Raw genomic sequence first — 22,784 nt, 5'->3', positions numbered from 1 at the left:
AAAGAATTGCACCGCATCCAGGCAGACCAAAATAAAGTCTATAAATATTCAATAATGGAAATGCACATTTTCACATTGGCCCGCAATGTTAAACGGTTGCGTTTGGAAACCTGCAGAAGCTTCCCAACAGCTCGCAGGTTAGCAGAAAGGAAAGAGACACCGCTGATGTAAATCTGTTGACTTTTACATTTCCAATTTGAATCTCTGATTCAGTCATTGTAATGGGATGCATTCTAGCAGTGCTGCATGGTGACTGCTGCCCTGAAACGCCCGTACTCCATCAGATAGATTAGACTTTACATATTTTAGGGCCACAGAAAAACATATTTGTTATGTGTCGGTGCCACAAGGAGAGCATGCTTGCTTGCGTGAACATAGTCAATCTTGGACTCACTGAGAACATTTCTTTGGCAGCATGTGCTTGGCAACTGCAGAAAAACATCCTCAGGTTAGAGTGTCAGCCATATTCCTGCCAGGGGTTGGATGAGCCGCCTGTGTGGGTTTCCTCTAGTGGTTTTAGTTTCCTGCCAACCTCCAAAAGTCACTCATTTGTTGGGTCATTCCAAAATACTCCCGACACTGACCAAACGCCATCATCTGCATTACGGGGACGAGCTGGACTTTTGTAAAAGATAGTTACGTTTACTTTTCTTGCTACGCGGTTAGATGACATAAGTAATGAGGGTTTTATCTGAGCCTGCAATACGGAACGCTGACAGGTTAATGTTGTTTAAGAGGCTGCGTGCCTCAGGATCTGCGTAATAAATTTGAGGAGAAGTTTAAATTGAGATTCTGTCAGAAAGTTTGAAGTATTAAGCACTGGCAGCCACCAGTGATTGATGCCCCTTGATATAACGGCCCAACTCTCCATCTGACATTGATCTTCACTTCTGCTTGAAGTCTGTCCACCCGTGTTTACAAAGGAGACGGCAAATAATCTGTCACCCGCTTTAATCAATGCTCCTCACAAGTCTGGCCAGGTCGCTCACATGGTATCAATGCAGCAGGGATGGATACCCAAAGGGGATGGGGGGGGAGTGGGTGAGAAAGGAGACCCAAAACTGTCTGGATTAAGAATCACAGGGGCTAATAGTGATGGTTGGTGGGTGCATGTTCCTGTCCTGGGTATGGAGATAAGCCCTCTGGCTGAGGAGAACAACCTTATAGTGGCATATCTGCATTAGTGTGGTACTTTCTAGCATGATATTTCCATATCATATATGTCTCAATGAACATGCTAGAAGAATGCAGATGATGCAGACATGCAACATGTTCATGTAAAACTTGATTATTAACCAAAGACCTCGTCAAGTTTGACAAGTTGACTCTCATGTCTTTTTATGAGGTTCATGGTGACCCTCCCTAAAACAGACAACGAATGATTACATTCATTAAATAAGAGCCACATTTACTGGCATTGAATAATCAGTGGGGGGGGGTTTCCACTTTTTTCAAAAAGAACCTGTTGAGTTGCTGTTATGACTGAATGTGAAAATGATATTTTGTCAAACAAACTTCCAAACTAGTCTCTCTCTCTTATTTTGCCTCCTCTACAGGACACAGAAGATGTTTAGCTGAGCTCTGCGGGAGGAAGCTGCTGTGAGCACGAGTGGATTCAGGACTATTCTGACAGAGTGATTTACAATTGGGGAAAAAATTATTTGGTTAGGCTTTGAGACAAAACTGTGAATTTATCTTCACTCTCACACCGACTGAATAGTAAATCCAGCTTGTTGCCAATCCAAGAAAAGGGGAATTGTAAATGTAGAATGTTAAGAGAAAGGGTCTTACTACTAATCTCCGTGGTGGTCAACCATCATAAACTCAGCATCTCAGTCTGAAACTTTTTCCTCAAACCTCTGCTCTGAGCATCACCGTGGGAAACATGTGGTCAACATGTGGTCAACATGTGGTCACAGAGCATCACATCACCCCTGAACTGGCCATCTCCCCTGGCTGTGGTTTGGTGGTCCAACTCTAGAACAACCTGCCTGAGAAGATGAGGCTGGTTTGGTCAGACAAGTCATTGAAATCTCCTCATAAATCCTCTCTTACAGCCGCGCTGGGTTTATCTAACTTGTTCTGCTGTTTATAACAGTTTGATACCAACTGTGGAATCCCGCCTCTTAAACACTGCTGAGTAAATAAAGATACAAACACATTAATCCTGCAAAATTAATAACAGTGGAAATTATAAACCAGTTTAATTTATGCTGGGAAGAAAATGGCGATAATTAAGGAATTTCACATTATTAATTTCACAGTATGAAATGTCTTAATAGCTATAACGTGTCATTATTTGTGTGCAAGTAAAGACAAAAAATTCAAATAATTCATTTAAATTTATAGTGAGAAGCTGCAGAGAAGATCAATAACCAACAGGTTTGGTGCCCGACATTCACCTTTTTCACTTCCTGATCCTTCTAGGGTCCATTTCATGGACCTCACAGCTTTTAAGAAAAGATAAGACACATGACTGAAATATTGTCTTTCCTTAATTTAAATGCAACAGAGTTTATGATACAATTCAAATATTATTGCAACCAGGTTTTGGAGGCCTGTACAGGTACATTTGCCCTAGTTAAGTCTTTATGTAAGTCGTTCTATTGGATATTCCCAAGATGTTCACAGACATAGTTGTACGAAAGGGGTGAGATTCAGAACAAATAAACAGAGCATATGAGAGTGGCCCCACTTCTCTCATTAAACATGTACAGAACCATGTCCTCTCTATCTCTACACATGAAATATTCATGCAAATGCAACAAACCCAAAGTGATCAGGGAGTGTCGAGAAGGAATAATCAACAATAAAACAATTAGCTAGGACAGGTCCAAAAGAAAAATCATCATGAATTCTTCATGTTATAACAACCAGCAGTGAATGAATGAATGAATGAATGAATGAATGAATGAATGAATGAATGAATGGATGGATGGATGATTCACCTGAGGGAAGTGGTGATGAAGGAGCCGTGCTGGGCTCACTCTCCCCGTCCACGGACAATCGGCTACGACAGACTATTTGCTCAGAAACAAAGAAAGAACAAACAACCGTTTGTTGACTCGGAAGAAAGTGAAACAGGAAGATGCTGCGTACGATTTTTGCTTTTGTGTACAGGTTTCTGTCTGAAAAATAACTCTTTCCCGATTCACAACCACCCGCACGAAAGCAGCAGTGTCGGAAATTAGCTGTCTGACAAGCAGATCACGATATATTGTTAAAGAGAAAAATAGGCCGGGTAAGAAATATTTCAGCAGCAAGCAGCCAGCTGTATCTAGGAGAATCCACCCATCCACCATAATTTGGTGACTGATCAGACAGCTTGAAACCTAAGTAACTGGAGACATCTAAAAAAGAAGCAAATAGGTATTTGCTGTTTACGTGTTTGTGTCTCTTGGGGTTAAATAAACTCTTTTTTCCTAAATAATTCTGTGTATCTCGCAGAAAGCTGGAGGCTGAAATACAAAATATGTCAAAAGCAGAGTTTCTTTTGTGTAAACAAGGTAGTTGAACGATTGCTTTCTTTTATTTTTTGGACAGGAAAAGCCCAAAGATATCTCCCTCTCTACCAAACCGAGGCAGAGGTGTTGTCAAAAGAAATACAGCTTGCCACCAGGAACAACAGACATAGTCTGCATAATCCCAATGATGTTGTGACAGTGCAGTTTCCCTCCCACATTTCTGCATCTGTTACACAACAAAAGCAAACACTTCACTGTGCAGCACATCCCACTCCCTGCACGGAGAAATGTTGGCCTGAAGACAACGTTCGCATTCAGGGTGCCATTTTCTGACCAAATTTAGGTGACCAAGGACAATCACTCCCATATACTCACCTGTTCTATTCCATTACCTCTTAAAGCTTCTGGTTATCGGGGATTGTACGTTGCCTGCTACATGTATAAAAGCCTAAAGACGTTCAGAGAAAACTGCATTTGCAATGACCATCCTTTCCTCTGACTGTCATTTCCCATTAATGACATTTTAAACCTGTTGTTCAAAGCTCCATATGAAACATTCCCATTGGACTGGACAGATTTTTTAATTGCTTCACTACATCTGGTGACTGTACCAAAAGTCTGAAAGGCTCCAATAGATATACCAGTACTTCCACTGGAACGTGGCCATTCGGCAGCACCCTACAAACAGACATGCTGACGATCCTGAAGCTGAAAATTGTTAGTCCAGTTCAAGTTCGGTAAAACCCATTACCTCACAATTTATGCCCAATGAACAGCACTTTTCCTGATTGTCTCTGCGAAACAATAGCACTTATACTGCTGAACATAATGTGGTTGCAGGAAAAGTTTCAAATCAAACTGAAAGCACAACATGTAGGACATGAAGTCCGGGGACATGCTCAGTCTCACAGAGAGAGATGGGACACACATCCAGTGCAGTTTCACAGCTGTTTGTAAAGAGCCATTCATCTCCTTATTAGGATCAGTGCTGGGTCTGAATGGAAACTACAGGGGTGCTCTGTGTTATTGGTGTTTGTGGCAGAGAGTATAAAGACGCGGAACAAGGAGTTCAATGCTATTTGTTTAAGTGTAGATGACATCAGGCACCGAGCGACAAACCATGTCAATCCGGCTAAAGAGCATTTCAGTTGTCTCCTAAACTTCTGCACCCAGTCAGTCATCTGCCATGCGTTGGGTACAAAGATTTCAGAGGGTCTTTTCTGCTAAAAGGCCTTACAAAGCTACACTTAGCATCTTAATCTGTGGGCCGCGGTGTTTGGCAGCTCTGGGTGCTCTTGGCATAAAACAATCATGTGAGATTGCAGCATGAAAACAACTACCAGAGGGAGATCAATCATGATATGAATTATAAAGAAGCCTCTCATTATTGCTGCCAACATAGAAACAACAGGGGGGGGGGGGGGAATATGTTGCATCACAGCGAATGCATGAATGATGAGTTTGTCCAGCGTAACCCATTTCATGTTGGCCAACAAGCACTAGCTCCAAAAACCATGTAGCATAAAATACTGCAGATTAAATAGTTTAAAAAAAATTAGAAACCATAAGAGAGGAGAGCTGCCCCCTGTATATGTAGTAGGACAGCATCATTGTACAGTGTCAGCTTCTGCCAGTTCTAAATTTAAAATTAGCCAAAGGCCCTCCACAAAAGGATCCTCATACTGCTGCAGAGCTGTTACTGTCTGATTTTAGAGAGGCTGGCTGCATAGGAGAGCATCTGATTATAAATCAGCAGCCTTATTAATGAGATGTGAGACCATTTATTGGCACAGAGAGGGTCAAGGCACTGAAGGGGAATAACAAAGCAAGCAGCTGAAACAGCCAGGAAGAATGACGTTCCTCACATCGAGAGCATCTATCTTACTGTTTAAGACTCTCCAGGGTGTGTGTGTGTGTATGTGTGTGTGTGTGTGTGTGTGTGTTTGGGGGGAGGGGGGGTCCACATCACTGGTCCACAACTGACTTGAAAACTGTAAACATGCATGTATGTGTGTGAGAGCGATGATGGAGGCTGTACCTGAATCAGTTGCTTTTCAACCTGTCTGACCAGTTTAGAAGCCACCTGACGAGCCCAAATTAACTGGGAGTTGTGTTTGCGATGGTGGTTTGTGGAGGAGTGAAGACAGGAAGGCAGTCATACAGACAAAAGTTAAATGAGACAAGCAGCCACAGTGTGGATCCAGACTAGCCCCACCTACAAAGGTCTAATTACCTGTGAAATATGATTTAGAGGTCAGGTGGCCACCTTCCTCAGAGGAGCTGCAAATCTCTGTTACAGCGTTGAAGCAATAAATCATTCTAATCACAATAGACCTATCAGAGGAGGCTCATCCTCAGATGCAAGACTAATTTCAATTTTGCCTACAATATTCAACTTCAGTTGTGCCACATGTTCAAGCGCGTATGTGCAAATCAAGCCCGTGTTTTCCTCAGTCGAGGGTGTTGTTGCAAATGATTACGTTTTTTTGCCACTCTAATCTCCCCTAATCCTCTTTTTGGGTCTTTTTACAAATATTTCTAAATAGTTTGCACTATGACTGACCTTCAGATGGGCTATATGTCCCCATATCACTAATTTTATATAATATTATCCAAACACAATTAATCGCGAACGCGAACACAGATCAACACTGGAATTAGCGTTCCTCCACAACACAAAAATTCCAATTATTAAGAATAAAGTGGCCCAGAGAAAAGAATTTTTGCTGCCTTGGGTTAGTGAAAGAGGCCAAGAGAGCTGAATACAAATGATTAAGATTAAATAAAGGAGCCTAGAAGAAGTGGCAGCTGTTCTAATTCCTCTTCCACAGTTAAACTCGCTGCCAGAAACATGGAGGCAAAAATGTGCGTCATTACAGTTGCAGTTGCATCAGATCAAAGTTAGACCAGAGCACGGAGAATTTCTCTCCTGAGAGGTTCAAAGAGGCTGCATTCAGGAGGGAACAAAAGGGATGAGTGGAGGTATGCAAAGCAAGGGGGAGTGGGGAAGATGCAGAACCTGCTGACTCATCGTAATCATCAGGCTGGGGCACAAGGAGCTACTGGCTCTCAGGGTAAATCTTCCTCCCTCTCCTTCAGAAGGACAAAGTGATGCTCCCCATCAACTGTGAAGAACGACGGGATGTGACTGAAGGAGGAAAACGGAACGGTGAAATGAAACCGTCGCAGAGAATCAAAGAGATTCTGCGTCTCTCGGCATGATGCAATCTGAGGAAGGCAATAATGTGGCTGTGGCTCCGTGAGTGAGAATCAAAGCCAGACATAAAGGCCTCGCCAAAGAGACGGCAACAGGGTTTCAACTTGTTTGGGAAAAGGTGATTTGAAGAAGAAGGTAGAAGGATGTGACAAGTGCAAAACAAATGGTTGGGCGGCGTGCCTGGAAATCTCTATAACTTAACTACTAATGGCAAAAACAGCATGATGTCCATCGTCCAGGTCTGCGCTGTAATATAATTTAGACAGGACTGCAGATAACGCAGCAACCTGAAGAGCTTTAATTCAATTATGAAACCCAGCCACTGTGCTAGCGTCAGCTGCTATGATGATTTTATCCACATCCAGTTAAAAGAAAGTATGTAAAGAGATTTGAGTCCAAGATTATATAAAACAAGCTGCTGTCTAGTTTAGCACAATAAGACGCAAAATCTGTTGCATGCTGGAACAGAAATACTACCCCACGTGGTAAATGTTCTCTTGAAAATATTTTTTTCTGCCAGCACACCAAGAAGTCTCCAACTGCTGACTTATTCCAACCGGAGTTGATAAGTTCTTTCGCAAGTGCTTGGAATGATTGCCTCCAATGAGACACAGAGGAGGGGAGGGCTGCTTCAGCCTCACAGGATGCCTCATGCGTGCTCGTTTGAATTGCAAATGGTGGCAGGCAGCATGCTGGGCTATGAAATCCCAGCAGCACCCTCGGGCATCCAAACTCGTGCACAATCAATGACAATAGGCTGTAAGACTGTGTGCATGCAGTCTGCACTAAAAGAATAAAGTATACACCATTTAAACGCTCTCTGCCCCGTCTGATTCCTGTGTGAGCGTAAATTGATGTTAGAAAACCGAGGACCAAACAGAGGAGTCACGGCTGCTGAGATGAGGTAATGGGTAAAAGGCTGGGGGGGGCCTTGACTGGCTGACAGGCTGACTTTGAGGGACAGATACCTGAAGCGTGTGAGGGCACCCAATGTCACTGACGGGAGGGTGCCGCTGCAGCCTGAAGGAGGACAGTGACAGGGTGTCACAAGCCCACCTGCACTGCAACGGATGGCCAGTCTCACCAACTCTGGTAGAAGCGGGACATACTTGCACGCCTGCGAGTGACACGCACAAAACCAGCACGCCACAAAAAGGGGCCTGTAGGTAGGAAGTTGGGGGTGGCAACTCAACCCAATCTGACAACTTTGTTCACATAAAACACCAAGTTGGAAAGTTCCAAACTTTCATAAAAAGACCACTGAAAGTGCAGCCAACAAGTGCAGTTTTAAACACTATAGTAATGGTATCGTGCCGTCAAACCATTAATGGTTGCTGACCAAAGCTGAGCCTGTTTCCATATGTGGGCCTGTCTGAGCACGCAAATGCAAGCAGAGCTGCTTCATACCTGTAGCAAAATGAGCTTGTGCTCAGCCAAAGTTGGACCTGTCGCCTCCCTCTTATAATACTCAAAAGACAGTGAACAGACCTCTGGACTAGGTGGGCTGCACAGTCACGGTGGCAGCTCGGAGCATCTGTCAAAACGGCTGTTGCATATTTGGTGGTGGGTGCGTTGCAGAATGAGCCGACTGCAGCCCCAGTTGCTCCGCTTGATCGAGCTGAAGAAGCCAACTACAACGTAAAACATCCAAACATAGTCAACAGCTGTGTTGTTAGCGTGCGCGTGTGCGCCAGTGAAGTGGCTGTCCAGGCCAACACGGGGAAAAGAAGGGGTGGGAGGCGCTGAAGGGGTCCAACTACCTGGACGCAGGTTCGCAGGCTGAAAGTCAAGACTGACCGTCCAGTTGGCACAAACATCCCAGCTGAATCATTCTCAACACAATCCTCAGCAGCGCAGGCGGCGAGAGGCTGAAGTCCGTGATGTAATGACGCCGAATAAAACAGCTGCACGCTTGACAGGAGCCTTTTCAGCGCAGCCATTTAAGACGCGACGTGACAAAGGACCGCAGTTCCGGGGGAATCAGGTGCGGAAAGACGCGAGGGTGAGCTCTGAGCCGCGGAAAAAGGACATTCAACAAATTCAAGCAAAAGCTCCAAACGACAACAGCCGGCTGCAAACGGAATCCATTATCATTCTAACATACCTTCCTGCCAGATGGACCTTCAGGGAGGGAGCGTGGATGGGGCGCACCGGCGGAAGGCTCTCCTGCTCTCGCCACGGCTCCGCGTTTATTCCCGGTTTAAGGGAGTGCGTCGGTGTTGTGCCGGTGAAAAGCCTAATGACAGGGGGAGGAGGAGGAGGAGGAGGGGGAGGAGGAAAGGGAGAGAAAGAGGGAGGGAGGGACGCTGTCATATGCAGGGAGGCAGGCCGGAGGAAGGCGTGCACACGCGTGCGTTCAGGTTGTTTAGACGGAATGCGTAAAAGCAAATAAGCCGAGTGTCATCCTGTCAAAAACAGCCTCTGTGTGTGTGTGTGTGTGTGTGTGTGTGTGTGTGTGTGTGTGTGTGTGTGTGTGTGTGTGTGTGTGTGAGAACAAACATTCTGATCTCAACAAACAGGCGGAAACAGACCATCGTGACTGCATCGTGTTTCCACAGCAGCGTGAAACTTTAATTTTTGGATTGGACTTTAAGAAAGGCCGCGCACGTTTTATTACAATACGTTTATTACCTCTCGTGACACACCTCCCAAATCCTGGCCAACACGGACTCTGTGCTGAAAACTGTTGAAATGGAATTTCTTGGCCTCATGTTGACTCTGTGTTTTAACTGATCTTTTAAAAAAGCCTTTGCATTCTCTTTTGAGTTATACTTCACAGCATTATTATGTAACTTTGTCATCCCTAGATGGTTACCTCTGACCTGAATGCCTCAAATATCTGAAGTATTGTCATAGTAGCCCCTAAAACAACCTGTCATACCTATGTACATGTTAAAGGACATGTCAAGAAGGGGACAGAACTGCTCATTACAGCAGAATTTGTGGGAGTCTGTAATCAAAGAGACAACAATGCGAAAAACTGAAATGTCTGATTCGTTAGTGAAGATGTTTCAGTTTAGATTCCAGCTGCAGCGAAATATTTAAGGCCCAGCAGCACATCAGAGGAGTCGCTGTTTTATTTCTTGCGGTGTCGTCAGTAAAGTTCCTTTGATTTCATCACTTAGTCCACTGTTGGAAACCCAAGTGCTCACCTTTGCATGCAGAGAAGGTGGATTCATGATCATGCAGTCTTTTTCTGCCGTGAACAAAATGTGCACCCATCATCATCATCATCGTTATTTTTATTGTTGTTGTTGCTGCTGATATTATTGTCATTGTTGTTGTTGTGGCTGAATAAGACAAAAACGTACAAAAAACCCCACAAAATGGCAGCTTTAGTTACAGTCAAATTATTAGTGTTGTTGATGTGGTTCTTTAAAAAAGGCTTTTGGAATTCCACCAGCAACATCTATTAGTTGACAAGAAAATATTCCATGTGAAGCGATGAGGCAGCATGTTTTATGAGATGTGGAGCTTCCAGTGACGCTTTTTAATGAGGACACAACTTGATGATTTTTTAATTAATTTCTTCTTTCTGGCTGAGGGTTGAGGAAGTAGAACAAGTGTTGGTGGCCGACCAGTACGACCACAAAGCTGCAGTCGCAGGTTTGAGGGACAATTTGAGGGTTTTTTAACCTATATTTCCAGCTGAATAACTCTTGATGCATATTCGGAGGTATGAAGAGCCCATTAATGGTGATAATATACACCACATTGCAGGTATTATATATATATTAGACATTATATATAGACCATGTTAGCTCATGTCCTATCTGTACATTTAACTGTTCAACAGATTCTAAATTAGGTGTGACTGATACAGTCTGTTGGTTGTGATTGGAGTCAGTCCCATCGCTGCTCTACGTTCTTTTGGTGTTGCCCTACGAAGGCGTGTGATAGGACCGTATAGGTACGTGTTTCTCATCATCCATCCAGCCAACCTCTGCTTCCTTTTCACCGTGTAGCGTCTGTTCATGTAAAACAGTCACATCTAACCTTCCAACTTTCTTCTCTATTCAAAAGCATCTGTTGTGAAATGACAAAATGGTCCCAGTGCAGTTTGCACTCTTTCTAAAACAGACTCGGAGGAGCGCTGCAGCATCCGGTCCTTTCATTGCCGGTTCCACCCACGCTATCTGTGGGCCAGGACGCGACCATTTCCTCTCAATCCCTTTGTCCTACAACACACGGCTTTTCTGGGGTGGCTGTTCAGGCGGCGGCTGAAGCGGGTGATTTGTAGACTGAATGATGCTTCTTGGTCCAGCTTCAGCCTTCACTCATTACCAAAATTACATTTATCATCCAAATGTTATGCTTCCACATCATCAAACCTGTCCTACACGCACAGTCATGCATGACTGGAGACCACAGATCTGCCTCAGCTACTGAAATAGCTGCTACTACAATTCAATTTCCTCACGGGGATGAATAAACTACATCTTAATCTTAATCTTAATCTTAAATCACATTTGAGTAAGGGAAAATGTGCCCAATCGTACAGACAGTTTGATATTTTTTAAAGCGTTAATAACAGCGTTAAATTATTCTTTCGAGCAGACGGGGAATCATTTTTAATATTATTTGTATATTCTTGATAACATTTCCCTCCTTTACACTCCAGAGATTCTAAGAGTTAAGATTAAAAGGCCCGCGTGGTAAAAATGGATTTTAGGGGTCCTCTGTGTGTATTATCAGGAAAAACACAATTTCACGGTTTTCATTGCTCAGTGAAGGCGATGAACAGATGAATCTACCTTCCCTGCAAAGAAAAATACATTTCACACTTGTTGTTGTGCCGCTCCATCCGCCCGTGTCGGAGCACTTGTGGAGACAGAAGTGAAATATGTGTAGGCTGACACGTTTCAATTCTACAAACTCTGGGCAGCTCCATCAAAACATCCACTACTGTTTGGTTTTTTTTTAGGAAAAGAAAGTGTGACATTGCATAAATAGCTTACAGTGTTTTGCCCATTGAGGCTGGACTGGAGCAGAGGGCATGGAAGGGTGCCCAGGCCCCACAGCTGCATGGCACGGGGGCACAGAAAACCCTTCTGTCTGGGGCACATTGCACCTTTTATGCTCAGCACACTCAACCATTGACATGAGGCTCCCTTTTGTTCTTTCCACCAAAACAATCCAGGTCAGTCCAGACCGCAGCCGCAGCCCCCGAACACAATACCTGACAGCAGCACACGTGCAAATGTGCAGAGAGCAGAAGTCATTACGGAGGTGATCACGTTCCCGCAGGGGGGTTATGAAAGACCCATGCAGTGGCAGCTTTCATCCCGTCTGGAAAATAGCGACCGTAAAGAGTAGATTAACTATAAATGTTTTAAGGTTTGATGATAGAAAAGGCAACTTTATTGAGATGTGCGAAATCTGGCACTTATTTTATTCCAAATGATTAGAAACTGCTACAGGTCATCTCAGTAAAATTAGAATTTAGGAAAAAGCAAATGTGTGTGAAGCCTTATGAATTACTGAGATCATTTAGCTTCTAATATTCGTCAATAAATGAAGCAAAACACATTTGAAAGCTGATAGTGAAGCTTTTAGGTTTTTAGATTATTCTAATTGAGCATGATGAAAACAAATAAATAAATCAGCCACCCAGTGACAGTCTGCCTGCCTGCTTGCTGCCTGCACTTGCCCAATTTGTATTCAGTGCACTTCAGTTGGCTAATGCACAGATCAATTTTGCGGCATCTGTGGGAGGAATCATGCAAAGAGTCTGAAGCTCTTTTAGTGCTTCATGGAAAACAGCTCGACTCTTCCCCTTCACCAATGGTTAAAGCTCAAGTAAGCTGATCTGGAAATTTTGTGTTCTTTTGGTTTGTATTTTAAAGTTTATTTTTCAGTTTCTAAGAATTGGACATAATCAGAATTAGTAAAATAATTATTATCCATAATTTTTTAGGAATTGGCATGAATTAGGCATTAATTAGCCTATTGTAGTTTAGTTTAACTAATATTTGGCTGGTTAGATAATAAGAAACAGCATGATATTAAAGTGGCCATTCTGAACTGATGCGGTGGGGCTGCTATACAGGTTTGATCCTCAAGGGGGCAGAGTTGCACCATTTTAGTTGCTCCATCCTGATTCGAGAGGGTCGTTAGCAGGAAAATCAACTCCAAACAAGAGAAGATTACGATCGATGAATGAATGAATGAATGAATGAATGAATGAATGAATGAATAAATAAATAACACTACGCATAAACCATAAGATACCGCTTAATTATACTGAAATGCACAGAATACAGACTTCGACATTTACAGTGCTTGGTTTACACGTCAACATTTGAAATGTAAGCACAAGGTTCCTGACGTCCCCCAAACTCAGCTAAATGTGTTACCGAAGCGTCAAATAAAGCTCTGGAGACAGAGGAGATCATCTTTTATGTTGAGTTTAAGCATTTGCCTGGTTGATTGCGACATATCCCTCATTTGCATTTGCACAAATTCCTGGAATTTACTGCAGACAATGGGAGTCGGGAACATGATCATAAACACTAAATCAATGTTTGAGTAACTTGCACGTAAAGACTGGGGAAAGAGCCTGCTGTGCACACAACATCTTGCACAAACTCAGTTTTTCCCAGTGCGAACATGCGCCAGAAGGAAATACAGCAAACCCTGAAGAAAATTCCTTGTGCTCGGATTCTCGTAAATGCTTCATAGTGCGGACAATGTTTTGGCTGGTCCTCACAACTCTGCGTGCGTGCATGTGTGTGTGTGTGTGTGTCCTCATTTTTAGTCCATATTGAGTACCAAAATACTCATTTTACTTCAAATACATGTTTGAGGATTAAGACGTGGTTTTCAGGTTTAATTGTATTTAGGTCAGGGTCGGGGAGTTCATTGGGATGGTTTAGGTTAGGATACAGAGCTGTGCCATACATTGTGTCCATGAAGGTCCCTACAAAGATAGTATTCAAAAAAAGAAGTGACTGATGATAAGCTTATTCATGGATGAAACTAATAATTCTACCTGGGAAGATTTAACAAAAGCTGTTCTGGGCCTTTAATACAGAAAAGGCTTTTTATACCACAAACAAACAGGTGGTAATTGTGTTATAGTATAATCTGATCTGAGCAGCCATGAGTTCCCTTTAAGCATTTTCTCAACACTCTGAATGCAGAAGTGATTGATAACCACAAAATAACAAGATTGCAGAACTGTAGGAACATTTTTTACAGGTCTTTATTGCAGAATATTCTTTTTTATTCAGCATCTTGGAAAGGGGTACCCACTTCCTGCACTTGGAAATATAAAAATGTCAGTTAACAGGAAGAGTGGAGGTCAAGGTAAGGTCGGGAAGAGCAGGAAAATGATCAGACTCATAGGATTGTGACCTGCACAAATACCTTATGATGTAGGAGTCAGCAGAAGAACACATCTCCAGTGTCCTCACCACAAAACGCAGCACCAGAGGTTTGCTACACATCTGGACAAACCTGGTGCATTTGCATTCATCAGGTCAAACCCAAACTGCCAGTAGCAGAGGGACGCGTTTAAGTTTCAACAAATTCAGGAAGCAAACGACTTTTATCAGCACCACCTGTGGAAATGCTGAAGTTAAAAAGAGGAAGGCTTCTGCAAACCGATAACCGTAAAAAGGTCAAGGTCAACTCAGTCCACCTAAAGGGGCACAAGGTTAAGGTGGCCTTTACAGTCTCCTGAAAGAAAAAAAAAAAAAAAACAGGCTGCAAAACAAACCAGGAGTTGGACGGAACTGTTGCTGTCAAAAAAAGTGAGACTTGACAATGGGGGGGGGGGGGGGCGCTAATCGCTATTAGAAACAGGCAGGTAAATGAGAGCCATGCATAATTATTCAATAGAATATTAAAAGCAAGCGTGCCTGTGCAGTGAAAGAGGAACATTCAATTTAGTGGTATTGTTGTTTAGTTCTTCATTTGAAAACTGATTGAAACCATCTGCAGGTTCACACCTAAAAACCTGCTCAAATATGTTTTTCATTTTTGACTTATCAGGCCGATAAGAATCAATGTTCAAATGTTTACTAACAGGTTTTCATTCCAGGACACAGCAGCCAGTGAGAACATGTGTGGAAACCCAAGTTTCTGCAACTCTTGCTCTGTGCTGGGGAATCCCTCTCTGATGTCACTTCCTGGCTCACCAACTATATTAAGGGCTGCGTGGTGCCTTCATCATTCATTCTACTCTGCTCTGCTGAGAAGCAAAACAGACCCTTTAGAGTAAACTACTGCCAGCATCTGCTTCAGGTAAGGGTTTTGGTAAGCCTTCTTCTCAGCTTTATCACAGTAGTCTGAGCATTTTACAGAGCTGGAGAACAAAATTCCTGAACCAGAAAGACAAGTAAGAACATTATTTTCCATTTCGGTTTTCGTGCAATATAGTATTTTAAGGGAGAGAAAAAAATACCTTATTTTTCCCTGAGGTTTTTACACTAACTGGAATACTGACCATGGTCAGAAGTGGCTGGCGTTCAAATGGCTCCTAATTGAATCAGGTGGTCACGAGGCTGCGTGCAGTCAGACAGGCGGTTCTTTCACTCAGGTCTACTGTGGCAGGTGTTTCCAGCAGTGGCTGCACATTTTTATACATCCAGACAGTAAAATTGCATTCATTTGAAACATATGTGCACCTGGCCTGTCTGCCATTTGAGACTTTTTTTATTCTTTACTGAAACAACTTGAATTTTACTGTATGAATGCAAAACTGCGTATTAGAGTAAAGACAAGACGTTGAATAGAAAATGACTAACACTAACCTACCTATTTACCCCCCTTTTCTGACAGACCATCATCATGTTCCTGTGTGGTTGGCTGGTGATGGTGACTTTGATCCCTGTGATCTTAAGTGTCAACCCCGGGGTTGAGGTCAAAATAACCGATAAAGGCATCGAATATGGTGAGCAAATCTGCTTCTGCTTCTGTCCCTGCCTGCAAGTCAGCCGTTGTGGGTCATCAAACTTTTCCTTCCTCCAGGGAGACAACTGGGAATCGCTGCAATCCAGGAAAAACTCAAGAAAATCCGAATCCCAGACTTTTCAGGCAAACAGAGAGTTTCCCCAATCGGAAAAGTCCAGTACAGCCTGACAAAGTAAGGCATCTATTTATAAAGAAGTGATTTCAATTGCTGGATCGGTACTTTCCTTAAAGTGTCTTGACAAATATATTTTATTTTAGTATACAGATAGTGAATATTGGACTGCCGATCGCTCCAATTCAACTGGTGCCTGGAAGTGGAGTCAAACTCTCCATAAACAATGCTTTCATAAACCTGCGTGGAAACTGGAGGGTCAAGTTCCTCCGATGGGTGTAAATATGATTTCCCTTTTATACGCTATAGATGAATCCATTTTACCGGGTTCCCTCTGCAGTGACGCTTGCTCTCTTTGAACAGTAAGAACAGCGGCTCTTTCGAAGTGGGCATGAACGACCTGTCCATCTCGGAAAGCCTCGCCGTCAAAAGTGACAGTACCGGCCGTCCTGAAGTCAGCACCATCAGCTGTGCGGCCTCTGTGGGCAGGGTCAGAATTAAATTCCACGGTGGAGCGAGGTTAGAAACCCTTGTCATGACGCTGGATGCCCTTTTAAATGTGATACCTAGCACATTGAACACAGCCCTAAATACTCTATTCCTTGTTATTATTCCAGTTGGCTGTACAATCTCTTCTCAAAGTACATTGAGAAAGCTTTGAAGAGTGCTCTGCAGAAACAGGTGTGTGATCCTATTAGTCCGCTTCAGGTTATTTGATAAGAACATCCTCCTTCAACCAGAACTGCAGTGTAACCTCTGGACTGGAATTTCTCTGCTCTGTTGCTGCAGATCTGCCCTCTGGTGACCAACGCAATTGATGATATGAATCCTCGTTTGAAGACGCTTAATGGTGAGACGTCCTCTTTCTGTTATGTGTTTTTATGCTCAATTATACCCGAAGAGCTCACTAAAATTCTACCGTACTGCAGTTTTAGCCAATGTCGACAAGTATGCAGAAATTGAATACTCCATGGTGTCCTCACCCGCCATTTCCAGTTCTAGTATCGCCTTGAAGCTGAAGGTAAAAGAAAACTACCATTAAGTTTTCAGGACTAGCAAAATGGTAGAGAAAAGTCATCGTGGGATTTTTTATTTCTTTATTCAGGGCCAGTTTTACAACATCGGGCAGCATCAGGAACCTCCTTTCTCTGCCCCAGCCTTTTCTCTGCCACCCGAGAACAGCAACATGTTGTACATGGCCTTGTCTGCTTTCACCGCCAACTCTGCAGCATTTGTGTACCACAAAGCTGGAGTCCTCAGCATCTACATCACTGATGACATGGTAAGTCTCATCCTCCAGTCCCCACTCCCACCTGCAGGACATCGCACTAACCTTTCTGGGCCCGCACCAACAGATTCCCAAACGCTCCCCCATCCGACTCACCACCACAACATTTGGAACCTTCATCCCACAGGTGAACAATAACGCCACTCATTCCGTCAGAGCCGCGACCTTCAATGTTGACCGTCCAACTAAATCTTTGTGTTTTCAGATTTCCAAGCAATTCCCCGGCCTGATGATGAAACTGTTGATGAAGACGGATAAAAGTCCTGTGGTGACATTTGAACCCGACAGAGTAACAGTTCAGGTTACTGGTACAGTGACAGCTTATGCTATCCAGCCCAATGACACACTCACGCCTCTCTTCATCTTAAATTTGGTAGGTAACGCCATTAGCATCCAACGATTAGGTAGTTCTAGATAACTAATTAAAAGCTAACCTTTTTCTCTTGTCTATACAGGACACCAGTGTTAGCAGCAAAGTGTTCCTCAGTGGAATGAAGCTTGGCGTATCGCTTACATTAAACAAGTGAGGGTTTTTTTGGGGTTTTTTTAAGTCACGACTTGCTCTTAAAAGCAAAAGAAAATATGTATGAAAATGTCTGCATAAAGATAATACGCCACAAACTAATTTTCCTTAACTTGCACAGAATGAAGCTGAGCCTGCAGACAAGTTATGTGGGGCAGTTTCAGGTGAGAGCTGCATTTTCTACATTTGCTACAGGAACCAATAGTAGCAATCTCAAAAGCTAACGAAGACTTACACCCCACAGGTCCAGACCCTCAGTAATTCCCTCGAATTTGTCCTTAAATGGGTGGTGATACCAGTAGTGAATGGTGAGCTGTTGTATTTTCCCTTTGTGCCACTAATGTGTTCTTTAAAGCTGCATTTAACCACAATGTTTGTCTTAGGACCTAAATATTATGTGACATTCTTTGCTGTTCATTCTTTCATCTGCTCACATAGTTGAAAATATAGTGATTTTCTGACATGTGCAATTTCCATTTGGTTTCTTAGTTCAACTTGGAAAGGGGTACCCACTTCCTGCAATTAGAAACATGGAGCTTGAAAACACCAAGCTACAGATTCTGAAGGTCAGAGATGAATTATTTTAATAAAGACAAGATATGAAAGGAAATTTAGTGATCTGTGCAATTTGAAATCACCAGAACTCACAAGCTGAAGGCCTATTTTTAACTGCTGTGTTGTTGTTTTTTCCAGGATTATATGCTGATTGGGACAGATGTTAAGTTCACAGGCTGAGAAGCACTTTGGCCATGAAGAGAATGCCCCTCCTAGGACTGGCCCCAAACACAAGCATTCTCTCCTGACAGATGTGGAAACACAAACATGTTTTGTGTGCTTCATTTTATTTCCTTCAGATTTTTCTTAAATTCTTTTGCACTGTTTAGTCTTATGGGGATGTAAAGGGGATGTCGAAATATACTGCTGTAAGAAGTCCCTTTTGATCAAGGGCATTCTTTTAAATCGTGCACAAAAGCAAATATACAGTACTGAGCAGTTTACATACATATATCACACTCCTGTTGGTCCACCAATCCAGTGTAACTGTGAGATCAACTTATGCTTGATGACTTCCATGTGCTGCCAAATCCAATAAAGAGAATGAAAAGAGACATGATGACGTGCTGGGTTATTGTAAAGTCACCTGGGCCAGTTAAGAGCGTGATTCAGTAGCAGTCGTGTCTGAGCCCACACGTTGATGCAGCTGGAGTACCGGCACAGAGCCATCCTGCTCCTCTGCGCCTCTCAGGGAACTGTGGCTGACGCATCTACCTCTCAGACTTTGGGAGTTGGCTGACAAAATCTAAAATAAAAATATTGAATGAACTTTAAAACCAGGTGCTACTGCGGCAGCTTAGAGGAAAAGTGTAATTAATCTTAACTAGATGGTGTCAGGCTTGCATGATTCGGTTGTATAGCTTGGGTTAAAGATGGGTCCAAATTTTGGATCATATCTTTCATTTCATGGTAAACTGACTTACTGACACGGAAACTTGTCAACAGAAACAGTGAAACAATAGCATTCTTGGCCAGGCAAGTCCAAACCTTTAGTAAACACAGTGAGGTACAAAGACTCTCCCGGCTGTGTGGATTAAATGGGTGTGGATTCTACATCTTGTGATTGCAGTCATCCGATTCTTATTTAAATGATGCCAAACGCTGATAGTTGCATTCAAAACATGAGACACGTGGTCCTGTCCACTCAGTCTCATTAAAGGAGAAGAGGGCAGAGGGGATGAAAAACAGGCTAGTTTTATCATTGGCCCATTTAATCCTAACACATGATAAGAAGCTGACTAGGAAAATAATGAAAAAAAGTGGTTAAAAAGAACTTTATTAGGGAATCAAACCCTACCTTCACCAGCACGTAGTCTCCCACATTAATGGGTGCAGTGTTGAAACCTTCTTTGGGGAAAATCACTTTTGTGTTGCCATCAGTTCGCCCACACAGCTCATCAGCGGACCTTTTACTTTGCTGCAAATATGGAAATCAGGCGTGAGCAGCATTCACTTGTCTTCAGCATCATCACGTCATAAACTATGGTTTTGAACAGAAGTGGACAATTCCGTATGCCAGATATTATTAGAACAATAAACTACATTCCGGCTGATTAAATGGTTAAGCAACATTTCATTCTACCATTGGTGTAGTAACCAAGAATGGAAGACTCACCCCCTCAACAAGAACAAGCTGAGTGCTGCCGATGAGAGCGCCGTTGACCCTCGCAGCTTCCTCTCGAAACACGCTGATACACTCCTCCAGCCTCCGCTGCTTCACCTCTGCCGGCACGTCATCTTGTAACCGATGAAAAGCCTGGGTCTTCTGTCAGAGTGGAAAAACCACGATGGCCATCGCAAAATTAAACTGGAGCTCGTTTTTTATTGGCATCTACAAAAATACCGGTGGACAATATAGTCGATGGTGACGAGACGTTACAGTGTTTACCTTTCTCATACTGTAGGCAAACAAGAAGCCCACGTTGTAGCCCACCTCTCTAATGAGTGACAGTGTTTGCTGGTGGTCTTCCTCAGTTTCACCACAGAAGCCTGAGATGAAGTCACTGCTGAGACTCACCTCTGACACACACACACACACACACGCATGCACGTAAATGCACAAGTCTGTCTCCAGGAAAAAAAGTGTATCATTCATGGTGAAAAGATAGGGAGGCAAATATACGCTTTCTATTAGCAACCTGGGATAATCGTCCTGATGTTCTTCACGAGATCAAGGTAGGTCTCTCTTGTGTAGCTGGAAACGTTAATAAAGAAATTATGATGCGGTCTAGAATAGTGGTAATTGTATCAAGCACATGACAGACAAATTTGTCAAATGAAAACAGGCCCTCCTACCCACGGCGCATTGCCTTTAGGATCTCACTGCTCCCACTCTGGGCTGGAAGGTGAATCTGCTTGCAAATGTTCTTTCGCTCTGCGATTAGTTGCAAAACCTGGAAAAAGAAACACACAGATCAGTGCAGAGGGTTTAATACAGAGAAGTCGCATCCACAGGCAGCAGAAATGGACACCGCATTGACTTTTGAGATTCAAGGTATCATCTACCTCATCAGGGAAATCTTTAGGATGAGGGGAAGTGAATCTGATCCTCATGTCAGGATCGATGCGTGAAACGTGGTCCAGCAGGTCAGAGAAGCGCAGACCGCCCAGTTTCGTCCTGTAGATGGTTTTAAAGCCCCGGCTGAGCTGGGTCAGCTCAGTTCCACAAAACTGTTGTTGTGACGTATCTCTGTAGCTGTTTACATTCTGACCCAGCAAAGTTACCTCCTTCACCCCCTGAACCAAATATACCAATCAATTCATCATGAGTGATGAGCCTCTCATCTGCTTGAACGACCTGAGGTCTACTTTGAATTAAGAGTGGGGGGCTTTCAGTAACCAACCTGATCAGAGAGCATTCGGACCTCCTCCAGTACGGAGCCGACAGGTCGACTCCTCTCTCTTCCTCGGGTGAAGGGAACAATACAGTACGTGCACATGTTGTCACAGCCTCTCATTATGGACCTGCCAACACGAAAGATCCAAAATTACAAGTTATCCAAGACTCCATACTCCACAGACAAAATTTCAAAAGAAAAGGGCAAAATAGCAGAATCCAAAACAGACTTACACGTATGCACTGTATCCCTGTGGAGCATGGTGAACAGGCATGATGTCAGCGTAGGTCTCTTCTAATGACAGCAGTACATTGCTGGCCTGCTGGCCTCCATCAGCCACAGCCAAGAGCCGGGGTAGGTCCCGATAGGCATCTGGACCAGCAAGAATATCAACTAACTTCTCACGTTCTAAAACTTCCGTCTTCAGCCTCTCTGCCATGCAACCTGAAAAAAATACATCATTTAGTGTCTTAATCACTTTTAACAGTCAAGTATGCAGAGGGTAAGGAAGGAACTGACCTAAAATTCCAATTTTCATTGGTGATTGGGACTTTAAACGTTTCTTCTTCATCGCTGTTAGCTGTTGCAGTCTATTCCAAATGGTCTGCTCAGCTTTCTCTCTAGTGGCAGACAGGTTTTAATCATTTAGTTTAATCACCGTCACTTTTGCCTATTTGTAACGAGCTTTTTTTTCAAAATAAGGAGGAAAAAAGTGATCTTACCTTATGGAACATGTTACCAGAAGTACAACATCTGCCTGTAAACATGATACCCCGTTAGTTCTTACACGCATGGTGTTCAACTGTATAGATAGTGATCAGGTACCTGACTTAATTCAAGTGTGCGTTGATAACCTTTCTTCTGTAGTATGGACCAGGCTATCTCTGTGTCGTTCACGTTCATTTGACAGCCATAGGTCTCAAAATAAACTGCAATATTAAGTTATGGTTATGGTTTGATCCCAGAAGGGACATGTTTGAATATTAACTGGGGGCTGGGGACGAACCTTTTCGGAAGTTTCCCATATCCATGGCTTCTGAAAAATAAGTATGTTGGTCATGGTATTCTGACTTTTCCACAGACGTTTTATTAACCGAAACACCCTTGATGAAATCCTGAAATGTTGGACCAGAGGAAATTCGCGACTTGAATTTCTCTGCAGGTGCCGGCGTCTCTCTGGAATTGGCAGTGGTCCGAGCTACGTTCGAACAATATCTAGGTTGGACAAACGCCACGATTTTCCTGATTCGAGTAATGCTAAATAACAACTTGGAAGTCTTTAGATACTCCATGGTTGCTACGTAGAGATCAAATACTTTCCAGGAACCGATCAGATGTAATGTTGATATTTTACATCTATTAGCAGCTTTGAGTGAACTGTTATCGATGAGTGTACTTTGGTATTTTAATAAATACGTTTAACATGTTTAGGAAATGTCTTTCAAGTGTCCATCATGCGGGTCTATGAATATTTTCATTTCAAGCGAACAATCGGCCTATTCCAAACGCCGGAAATAAGGTTACGCAGTCAAAAATACGAATATGTTGTATAAATCGATCTCAAAAATACTTGAGAACATTGTACTTTTACATTATCTTTGTTATTTATATATTAAAGAAATAAAGGCGCTGAATATTACACTGTCACCACTTCTTTGCTTTGCTATTTGTTACAAAAAATATACACACAACCAAAAAGGAAATAGTTGATGGAGAATTCTCTTGTATGTCGTCAGTCCGTTAGCCAAATATGTCCCCCAGTCGCTCAACTAAACGGTCCGTCCAAAAATGGGATCGATCAAACACAACGTTCCAGATGCAGCAATCGCCTCGATTTGTCGGTTTAATTGTGTCGAATGAGTGTAAATGCAC

General features: G+C 43.0%; 3 protein-coding genes across 10 annotated transcripts in view; 1 reads left to right on the top strand and 2 right to left on the bottom strand.

The window, feature by feature from the left end:
• Nucleotides 1–8,939, bottom strand: part of LOC101064134 (band 4.1-like protein 1) — a 41,936-nt gene extending 32,997 nt beyond the window's left edge. For 4 of the 8 annotated variants that reach the window (XM_029826587.1, XM_029826591.1, XM_029826589.1 and 1 more), the window contains exon 1: nucleotides 8,786–8,939. The gene's annotated coding sequence lies outside the window, so the exon portion shown is untranslated. Of the gene's footprint in view, nucleotides 1–8,169; nucleotides 8,654–8,785 lie in introns of those variants that run through there. The other 4 variants (XM_029826592.1, XM_029826593.1, XM_029826594.1 and 1 more) reach the window with 2 other exon arrangements.
• Nucleotides 8,940–14,772: 5,833 nt separating this feature from the next.
• Nucleotides 14,773–18,629, top strand: LOC101073247 (bactericidal permeability-increasing protein-like). Its single transcript, XM_003973687.3, has 16 exons — nucleotides 14,773–14,928; nucleotides 15,466–15,577; nucleotides 15,655–15,769; nucleotides 15,856–15,987; nucleotides 16,073–16,228; nucleotides 16,327–16,390; nucleotides 16,499–16,559; nucleotides 16,639–16,730; nucleotides 16,815–16,991; nucleotides 17,065–17,124; nucleotides 17,203–17,370; nucleotides 17,453–17,520; nucleotides 17,642–17,684; nucleotides 17,765–17,828; nucleotides 18,010–18,086; nucleotides 18,214–18,629. Exons 2-16 carry the CDS (start codon nucleotides 15,475–15,477, stop codon nucleotides 18,253–18,255), a joined length of 1,422 nt encoding a protein of 473 aa, XP_003973736.1. The 5' UTR covers nucleotides 14,773–14,928; nucleotides 15,466–15,474; the 3' UTR covers nucleotides 18,256–18,629.
• On the bottom strand, nucleotides 18,351–22,671 carry cdk5rap1 (CDK5 regulatory subunit associated protein 1). Its single transcript, XM_003973728.3, has 13 exons — nucleotides 21,919–22,671; nucleotides 21,738–21,841; nucleotides 21,635–21,669; nucleotides 21,432–21,532; nucleotides 21,146–21,356; nucleotides 20,919–21,039; nucleotides 20,581–20,811; nucleotides 20,371–20,468; nucleotides 20,214–20,269; nucleotides 19,964–20,094; nucleotides 19,691–19,840; nucleotides 19,373–19,492; nucleotides 18,351–18,820 (listed from the first exon to the last, which is right to left on the bottom strand). The coding sequence occupies exons 1-13, from the start codon at nucleotides 22,202–22,204 to the stop codon at nucleotides 18,671–18,673; spliced, it is 1,794 nt and encodes a 597-aa protein (XP_003973777.1). The 5' UTR covers nucleotides 22,205–22,671; the 3' UTR covers nucleotides 18,351–18,670.
• Between the last annotated feature and the right edge of the window lie 113 nt (nucleotides 22,672–22,784).

This window comes from Takifugu rubripes, chromosome 19 (genome assembly GCF_901000725.2).
Source record: "Takifugu rubripes chromosome 19, fTakRub1.2, whole genome shotgun sequence".
NCBI lineage: Eukaryota > Metazoa > Chordata > Actinopteri > Tetraodontiformes > Tetraodontidae > Takifugu > Takifugu rubripes.
This window is presented reverse-complemented; position numbering and strand designations above follow the sequence as displayed.